The following is a 10120-nucleotide window of genomic DNA, read 5'->3' as shown; positions in this document are numbered from 1 at the left end:
TTAAAAAGCTGGCACGAGGCGACACTGGCCCATTGAATACAAAGTTCACTTTCAGAATCTCAATCTGTTTTCTATTCCAGCAGCTAATCACTTCCGCAAGCATGACTACACATTGTGTGGGAGCGCGTATTACGATTATCCAACATCATAAACCACTGATCCATGTTTTGAACACACTGCAATCGATTTACTGCAGCTACTTTTGCTTCCATTTTTTGCACACAGCGGCGGCAAGTCAATGTCAAAAACCCATGGACTGCAACTTGTTTCATCTTAACTGTGAGTGTAAACAAACAGCCAAAACACCGTTCAGAGAAAATACACGTAATTATGCTGTTATTACTGATTACACAGCAAACCAAACATGTGTCCTGGAGATGAAGCAAAGAGGACATATGAAGCCCTAGCATCTCCAAAATCTCAGTGAACCTGGAAAGCTTCCACCTCCATCCGTCGGTGCATTTTTATATGGGCTTCATGCATCCCTGCAGTCAGCAACTAGCTCGCTGGTGACCCCCTTTCAGACCAGCTAAAGTTAGAACGACTGGATCTTGCCATCAAGATCCAAAAGGTCAACGCTTGTTACGAAGTCATTCTTCAAATATGATCAAATGTAGGACAGAAACATCCAGTCAGTTGTTAATCTAACAATTATTTCTCTTTTTTTTGGGTCACACTTTCTTCTGACACTGCTTTTTTTTCGAACACGGTGAATGGAGTGTCACTTTGAATGTGTCCCCAGCTGCTTTTTCAAATGCCAAACTGTGGTGAGAGTCCATTTGGCAGAGGCAGGTTGAGTCATGCTTCCGTCAAACTGGAACACGGTGGGCTTTCACGCTGTTCTTGTTAATTGTACGCTTTCCCGAACTACAGTACAGATCTGACCTTTCCACTTTCATTTTTCCAGAGGAGCAAAGTAACAAACTGTACTGACGATGACTGGTACATCGATAATTCAACCCTGAAGGAGAGTTTTTCACATTTCAACTTCAACGGATGGATGCGTGGATTTGAGCCACAGTGTAATCACTTCACTGTGAGTGTGTACATTTTCCACCACTTGGAATTTGCAACATGCTCTGCATGTCAGACGAGTTTTTACACTCCAGGAGGGGGTGTAAACCCGTCACTGCTGGTTTCAGACCAGTTTTGAGCCCAGGACTGTTGCATCCCTATTCCAAATCCCACAGTCACCACTTTCCTCACGTGTATTACCAGTCCTCTTATTCTGCAGTCAAATCCAGATTTAGCACACTTCTGGGATCCCCTCTCTCATATTACATGACCATGGTTACAGATAATTCGTTTTTAGAAGCCTCTAAATGTAGAATCAGCCAAACTCCACGAGGTGCAAGTTGCATGAAGAGGACATTGTGCAGCTCACTTGTATCTCTTCGGCTTGTGAAGCCCCATTCGCAGGCACGCTGCAGGAAACTAACACTTCTGCAGCAGTTAAAATGGGGGCTGCGAACGGAGCATGTGGTTAAAGGCGTGGGGGGCTTTCGTGGTATTCACGCGCCCTCTTAACTTTACGCACGGGAATATGCGTTTCCCATGTGCTCCCTAGATGCTGTGCATCACCTGGAAATCATCCAGCACGGGGCAACAGATGCTAGAAAGTTAGTAATCACATAATGTTTAACCATTTGAACGCGGCGACGTTGTAAGAGCAGTTCTTTACCTTGCAGATCCTGCGGGAGCGCATGAAGCAGTGATACAAGCGAGTGATTTCCTCGAGGTCTGAAAAGTGGAAATTGCGAGCAGGTAAAAGTGCGTCAACACAACCGCAACACTGAATGAAATGTCCGTCTTTACAGGTGGTGGGAAGACTTTTTTGTTTTTGTTTTTAAAGGTTTCGGGTTTCTCTGTATTGCGCGTTCGGACGGAGGGGGGTTACGGGGGGCAAACAAGCAGCCCCGCCCGCTCATTACCATTACAGTTGTGCAACAGCCATTAGCCTCCTACTGCATGAGAGGATGAACTGTCACAAGTGGCAACTGGCTAAAGTCATTCATGAGTAGGAATACCATCCACACTTTTCACTTCAATTGAAACAAGACAGTGATCATTCAAGTGAATATTTTATTCACAGGCAAATAAAATACTAACACAAAATTGTTTTACAAAATTGAATACAAAGCTCTCCGCTGTGGTAGGGTCATCGGGGACGTCCTGGGTGACACAGAAGGGTGAAGTGGGCGGTCCAAGAACAAAAACCATATCAGCTGTCTCACCAGCTGGTTTTGTTTACAGGGTGCATTTCTACCTTTTGGTATTTCTAACACATAGAAGTGGAGTATGTGAGAGAAATAAAAGGTGGTTCAGCAGTTTTTACGGATAGCCAGGTTGACTACGGTGTCAATTTAGAGATCAGACATTTCCCAAACATATGCCAGTCATATCAACAATTGTTTATTCTGAATAAATTATGCATTAAAAATATTGCCAGCATTGCAGAACAACTGAATGGTCTTCCTGCGGTGACAATACAAGGCCTTACTTCAGCATCAGTCTTGTGTTGAGCATACCTTTCTATACATTATTCACAATATTTACACGAAGGTCTTCTACCCTCTCTTTTCAGGCAAGGTAGCAACTGTCACGTTTTAGTTCAAATCCATTTACACAGTTTTTTTTTTCTTTCTTCTTCTTCCCCGGGAATCCGACTTCAGCGATCCAAATGGCTTCAATGTGCTGAACACGACAAAAGATGTATGAAAAGTTGCTATTGCCGTGTCCTCCTCTACGACTTGGCTTCCAAAAGAGGCTTGATGTCTTTAATGCCGTGCTCTGCTGCCACTGCGATGATGTGGTCCAGGGCATTCATGTGGCCCAACATCTTCACCACCTCTTTGACTTGGTCCCTGTTGGCAGAAAGGAACAGTTATAAAAGACGCAGTACAGACAAAACCCATACAACACTAACAACTAACAACACTAGTTCGTACATTGTCATTTTGTGCTTCAACCAAACAACCCTGGCAGTGTAATCTTCCATGGAGCTATAGCTGAAGTCAAGTTCCCCAAATAGAGACAAACAAACTGTCCAGTATCTGCAGAGCTTCTTACTTGGCAGTGCGCCGATCTACATCGGACCCGCCCAAACTGCTGCGGTGCATCGAGTTGGCCAGGTGGGTGAGGTAGCGACAGAATGGCTCCAACTGAGGCAACGTGCGCTGGCCCTTCAGTCCAGAGAACCACTGCAATGGCAGACACTCCACCACCTGAGAACGGGGACACGAACGGACACGGAGGCGTTAAACACCAGCTCTGTGTCGCCCCGTTCAGTGAGACCCACTGAGCCACCTGCTCCTCAACAGCAGGTCTGTAGTCACATCATGGATTATTAAATACGGCAGGAAGCCTCTGGAATCATTTGAAAACCTATAATTAGGTGTAAATGTAAATCTTAGTTTTATGTTCTAGTGAAATGGAAACCACGTTTCCTCAGCACCTGATGAATGACGTAGTGATATCACTAAACATAATTTATGGTATTCTCATGGCTGTAAAATGTAAACTATTACAGAACAAGTCAGTTAATCTAAAACAAGCATTCTGACGACATCTAGTGTCTATTTACACGTGAAGCTACAAAAACAGCCGGTGGGTCTCCTACCTTCTGACACTTTGGGACATTGTCCGCTCCAGTGTCCGTGGTCTGCAGTGCAGAGAGGATGTATCTATTCATGGTGCTGTCCAGTGCCAGATCCTTCAGACAGGAACTGGATAAGATTCCTTCCCACTGCAGGATGTTGCCCAGTAGCTAAGACGAAAACACAACGGCAAATCAATAACCAACTACGGGGTTTTTTTTTTATTTTTTTTATAGCTACCACAGAAGTAAAAACACGGTTTACTCCACGTCTGCACACACCTTAACACAGGACCAGAACTGCCGCTGGTAGAATAAGTAGGGGCTGCTGTTCTTGTTCTCCAACACACTGAAGAGAAGCAAAAAAAACACACTTGTAATCAGTAAGTGTCGTCGTATAGATTGACGAAAACACAAACTGGACTTCCTCTATTATGTAATGTACTTTTTGGGGTAGAGTGGAAGGAAGACATCTTCATCCAGAGTCCGCCTGGTCCTGAAGACAATCGTTTTCAAAAGCTCCTTATGAGAGAAAAAAAAAAAGGAAATCAACAAGATCATAATTCTATCACGAGAGCTGACGCAAAGTCTTGATTTGCAAGTGAAGTACATTATGTTTATGTAAGCGAGTGAACGGTACCTGTGTGTATCTGTTGTCCCCATGCAGCACAGTGGGGTAGCCTTTCACGAGTCTGTGAATGAAGCCCACCAGCCCGGCCGTCTGACTGTTCGACAGCGGGTCCCAGACTTCCTCTGCCAACACTGACACACAAAGCAATCCATAAATATACAGATTTGTACATCTTAGTCTGCCGAGTGTGACCGTGCGGGTTACTCTACCTGTCAGTTTGGAGAGGATGACCTTCTCCACAATAGCGGGCAGCAGGCTGATATCCCCGTCTCCTCTCTGCGACGTGCTGTGCTCCTCGAAGCCGTAGAACAGCAGCGACTCAAACCACAGCATGTACTCGAAATTTGCACACTGAGCCTGGCCAGGGGGAGAAAAAAAAGACAAGTGGTTTTGAGAGTTCACCTCTCCCATTTCAAAAAGCTAAATGCTCCACTACAAGCATACACGTGCCTCACCTCAAGAGGGTTCCATGTGATCAGCTGCAGGCGGACCAACGGGTTAAAGAGTTTGGGCAGACACAGGCCGATGTAAGCATCTCTGTAGCAGTCGGCGTATTCTCTCCTCCACACTTCAAAGTGGGATTTGATGCAATCAAGAGAATGAAAGTCCTCCACCGCATCCTCAAACACTTTCTTACATTCCCGGCTGATACGATCTGGATGAGACGAAAGTCTTCAGTTAGCCACGAACTACAGAATGTCTGATGCTTGTTATGTCTGTTTACTGTCACTTCTGCAGCAACTTGATGACGCACCTTTCTCCATGTTGAAGCTGGTGATGTCAGTCGAGGTCTCCTCATCGTCGGACGATAAGCCTTCTTTGTGCTCAGCCCTCTTTCCGTTCTGCTCTCTAGCTTGTCGCCGGCGAGTTCTGCACCCAAAAGCACAATTTATGGTAAACTGAAACCAGCTTGGCACTAAAATGACTCAAAACAATAACTTAGGGTCTCTTGCATGCAAACACATTCTTTACAAACCAAACTAGGCTGCATTTTTGTGGATAAAATCACAGAAGGCTAAGCTCCGATGTAAGTTTCGGCATACCGGGACCATAGTACCAGTATGCCTAGTATCTCGTCACATGAATCTAGCAGACAAATCCCTGAAAACGTGTCTTTGAGGAGGATTTTGCTTCGTACCGTCGTGCTTCTCTTTCCGCTATCCGCCTCTGACGACTGTTCTCTTGGTAAACTGCGCGGTCGCGACCAAACGAGTCCAGATTAGGAGCCATGACAGCTTTACCTGCAAGAGACAGGAGTCATGTTAGAACCAGCAATAACAAGCTGAGACAAACCCATAACCCCATTCTATATGCTGGGCCCTAAACATCGCACACAACAAATTTAGAATAATCTAAAAGACTTGAAAATCTAAATTAGACGAGACATGCAAAAGGATTGTTTTAAAAACGTATGAAACAAGTTAAAATATAATAATAATAATAATAATAATTCAGCTAAACCTCCTAATATGTAAAAGGTAACACGAGCAACAACACATCATATTTGTTACAATATGTAATTTTGGTATCGTTCATTTTCTAGTCACTTACCTGGCTGCAACATGTTACAGTGAAAGTGACAGATGACACGTCACTGACAGATCATTTATCTTTACTTAGTGACTCATCGCTTGAGCTGAGTTACAAGCGCCCAGCTGACTGCGAGACTCGGCCAATAAAGAGTAGCCGAAACAGCTCCTCCAATAAAAACAGTTCTCATGTAGGAACATCCACTCAACTCACACCTCGATTAACCGTAACACACACTCATGAGGGGAAACAAACGGGGGTTGTGGGTAACAAGAATGTGAACAGCAAACACACACACTCATTCATTCACTCACTCACTCACACAGAGAACTAACGAGGCCGTTCAAATAAATCATAAAAACCTTCAAGATGGACTGACTTGAAAGGCTTGCAAACTCCGACGATTCATCTTTAATATCATCCTGTCTTCTCTGGACAAGTCGTGAGGCACGTTGCCTTAGTAACTGGTGCATGGCCGCCTCCAGCTCCAGGACAGCAGGCACCTGAAAGATATGATGCCTTCTGTGACCTCTGACCCAAACAAAAAAGCCGGGGCTCCGAGTCACAGGGAGTTCTGGCTGAAGGGACAAGAGGAGCATGACTGACAGAATAACACTGGAACCTAAATACCGCTGGTGTTGAGTGAAAACTCACATCTCGAAAATGTCGTATTTATTTGAAGGAAAGCTTGAACGTTATGGACTTTTGTTCAGCCGACGTTTTAGGCTGAAAATAATGATAATCCCGAGTCAACGGCATAACTACATGCCTTTTAAAGTTAATGCAATAACACCACAAAACTGTAGAGTTTTTACCCAACACGGACAATATACAGTTCCAGTATTGATGTTCACACTGTATTCACTCCATACTAGAGTTATACTGATAATGGCTGCTGAAGTGTCCTGTTCCCATCACCTAACAGGGTTCAAAGAGACATCAGTGTGTATGAGGAAACACATGTTGGGGCAGCTGGCAGGCCTGTCCTCGCTGTGCTCCATGCAGATGACTGAATTATTCTATTTGGACGTGCATTCAGCTAGCTGTAGCTCGTGTCGGAGACATCATTTCGCTGAGATCGGAAATTTGTGTATAAAGTCAAACATACATGGAGTTTGCTCCAAGTGACTGATTCGCAGTCACACTGGCTCTTCAGCTCTGGTACTTAGCGTCAATAATAGCGTCTTTAAAATGCTTTTTTTATCTCAATTAATGTTTCACAATACAAACTTCTCATTGTATCCTATCCCTTTAAAAATCCACAGCAAGTGCTCATAGACCACACAGACACAAATCAGAAGACAGCTAATCAGACAGCAGATGAATTCTCCCTTACCTTTTCACTGAAACACTCAAGCAAGTCTCCAACATACCCTCGCATCTCTTGCAAGAATTTATATTGATCTGCATTGTCATTGGACGAGCCGTCCAGCTGCAGTATGGCGCTCTTGGAGGCCGCTAGGTCTTCTTCGATCTGTTTGTAGCGGCTGGCGTTTGCGTTGTTGCCTGCGCACATTTGGCTGAGCCTGCGGACGCATGACATACAGGGGGAAAGACGGTAATGATGACTTAGTCGAGGCTGAGAAAAGCAGAGAAATGCTGCCATCAAATGAAACAACATGAAAACAGATTCAAAGAGACAAGGAGCTAAAACGGTGCACTCGTTTGTAAACCCCCTCCGGACCTCCACACTCCCTCTCTGGCCCTTAGATCTGTGGATAGGGTCCACGGCACACAAAGATGGCCGCAGCTGAGCTGAAGACTGATATTAGATGTCGCCGCCGTCTTCCACTGAACCTACCTATCCTGCAGGCGTTTCTTTACCAGATCAATGGATACCGGCGTTAGATCGCTAATAGGCGTGCCGTAGAGAACGGAGCCGTTGTCTGCGCGGCCCGTCGGCTTGGCGGGCAGCGGGGCCACGGTGCTGTAGGTGAAAGGCATGCTGTAGGCAGACCCGTATGGTTGGCTCTCGTAGCTGTTCTGGTAGTAGACCGCGTTGTCCTCTGGCTGACTGCTTTGGACCTATTAGAGATAAGAAATTCACGACATACTTTTTAATATGACAACAAACCAAAAGGCATTCAATATACAATGATATTAAAGGAGCAAAGCATCAGTACTGCACAGCTTACCTGGGGTATGCTGATTCCTTTCCTAATCTGCTCCTGCTCCCAACGGATTACCTCCTCATCCTGACCTGTATCCAGCGCCTCGTCATCACTGCCCTCAATACCTGTGCATGTGGAGGGCATTGTCGTGTCTTAGAGACAACGGATTGAAAACAGTTGTGTATATAATCACTGAACGGCCACTGCACCATTTTCGTAGGTTACCTATCTCCTCGGCAATCTTTTGCCTCTGGCTTTTGTTCTTGACTCCGCTGAAGCTGATCCTCTTCTCGTCCTCGTCTTCGTCGTCGCTGGCATCTTGTTCTTCTTCCCGCACCATGCGCTTCTTGGGGGTCTCGGTCTCTACGAGAGGGGGCTCACCCCCCAGCTCCCTAGCTAGTTGTCTGCGCTTTCTGGCAGCATGGATGAATGCCGCATCAGGGATCTCCCCTATCGTAAGAGAGAAACAGGTCTTGATCTTAGTTCTTGTGTGTCCAAATACCAGATTTCAAATATTCCAGGTTTGGACAACAGATCAGAGGACAAACAATTCAGAGACGGGTACAGAGTAAACAGAAATAAACAAACTCAGTGATATATACTATTACATATCTGTCAACAAGAACAGGAGTTGACCTGTTAAGACTGGTTGTGCCAGTGCTTACAGTTGAAACATTTAACAGGCATTTAAATGTGTGTACGGTATGTGTGTGTTACCTGGTCTCAGGCTGCCGAGGGAGGAAAGCGTGTTGAACGACGCTGCAGCGATGTTGCTCTTGATGACTTGACTTTGTGCTTGGCCACCTTGACTCTTGGCCTCCTCCTCCTGTTCATTGCCACTGTCCACCTCCATTTCTTCCTCCCCCTGTTCACTGCCCGCTCTGCTGGTCACTTCCTCTTTGATGGCAACCGCAGGCTGAGGTGGTGCATCTAGGAAAACCGGATGCAGAGAAAAATGAGTGGGGAGGAGGATAACATACCTGACAAACTAATAACAAATGCCTTCAACTTCAGAAAATAGATCTTAAAATTAGATTCAATCTGGCAGATAATTTTGATGGATTCCTATAAATGGTAATGCAATATGATGATTGTTTTGGTTGTGATAACAGACCCACCTGATTTAATTTCATGTCTGTTTCCAGACTTCTCCAAGTCATCCTTGTATTCTTTCTTCAGCTGTTTGACGATCTTCTTGCTGTGATTGGATTTCTTCACTCGGAACACCTCGGATCCTTCTGTTTACAAACAGAGTCAAGATAAGCGTGCACATCATCCAGGTCAAGTTGCTGCTACTGGGAATGATTCCCGGAAAACAAAAGTACTTAACGTTAACGCTAGCTTACAACGTTAATAGTTTTTGTAATTATGTTCGTGTCCTATGCAGGAGCTAAGTGTACCGTTAATATGTAAACATGTAAGGACAACACGATCTCTCAAACACACGTTAACCGGATAGCTACGTTAGCATTGGTTAGCTTACCTTCATCATCGTCGAAACTCAGCAAACTGGCTTTCGTGGGTCCGACCACGGTAGCTGCAACGATGGGTGTTTCTTTGACTTTCTTTTCTTTCTTGACAGCTCTTATGTTGTACGCGTTAGCCTGAAACCCATTGATGTGGTAGTTATCCGCGGCGCTGGGTGCTCCGGTAACGCTGGTACTTGAAGCCTCCATAAACGGGATTTCCTCCACGACAGGCCCGAACGACGTCGGCGCCAATGGGGGCTGTCGACCCTCCTCCTGGTCGTCCTCGTCGGACTCATTCCGCCGTCGAAAGTTAGCTCGTTTCGCCTTTTTAAACATGATGCTTCTCTGCTAAATGCAACAGCGCATGGTATAAACGTAGGGCACCTTAAAATTGTGCTTCGAGCAGTAGGAAACTATACCCGCACTGCAAGTCGGCCATTTTCTGTCAGACAGTGAGTTTCTTCTTCTTCGTCAAAAATGTAAGCTGCGCACAATACTGCCCTCTATTGTTCAAAATGGGTACAGACGCGCCTCAGAGACGTGCACGACAATTTGGTACAAGAATGAATAAATAAAATGAATGCAAAACACGAGCAGAAAGTGATCATTTGTTGAGAAAGTGTACATCAAATTTGAGGCTAATGTTGAAAATGTGCCTGTTTTTTTATTCTGCGTTTTCCAAAGTCCATTGTACAAATATGAAAAAAATGTGTTTTCTGTTTGATTACATTTATTGTTTCGTTTCTTGTTCCATTTATCAATTTAAATGAAACAAGAAAGGCAA

General features: G+C 44.9%; 1 protein-coding gene across 1 annotated transcript; it reads right to left on the bottom strand.

Annotated features, from left to right (window-relative positions):
* Positions 1-2062: 2062 nt before the first annotated feature.
* paxbp1 (PAX3 and PAX7 binding protein 1) lies at positions 2063-9773 on the bottom strand. The gene is made up of 18 exons (XM_079283432.1): positions 9351-9773; positions 8986-9105; positions 8585-8797; positions 8093-8317; positions 7892-7992; positions 7558-7781; positions 7093-7282; positions 6136-6259; positions 5365-5467; positions 4981-5096; positions 4682-4881; positions 4436-4583; positions 4236-4357; positions 4041-4117; positions 3878-3944; positions 3620-3766; positions 3070-3224; positions 2063-2864 (listed from the first exon to the last, which is right to left on the bottom strand). The coding sequence occupies exons 1-18, from the start codon at positions 9670-9672 to the stop codon at positions 2744-2746; spliced, it is 2775 nt and encodes a 924-aa protein (XP_079139558.1). The 5' UTR covers positions 9673-9773; the 3' UTR covers positions 2063-2743.
* Between the last annotated feature and the right edge of the window lie 347 nt (positions 9774-10120).

Source organism: Melanostigma gelatinosum (genome assembly GCF_949748355.1).
Source record: "Melanostigma gelatinosum genome assembly, chromosome: 14".
Lineage (NCBI taxonomy): Eukaryota > Metazoa > Chordata > Actinopteri > Perciformes > Zoarcidae > Melanostigma > Melanostigma gelatinosum.
Note: the sequence above shows the minus strand (reverse complement) of the source record. Positions and strands in the feature narration are given on the sequence as shown.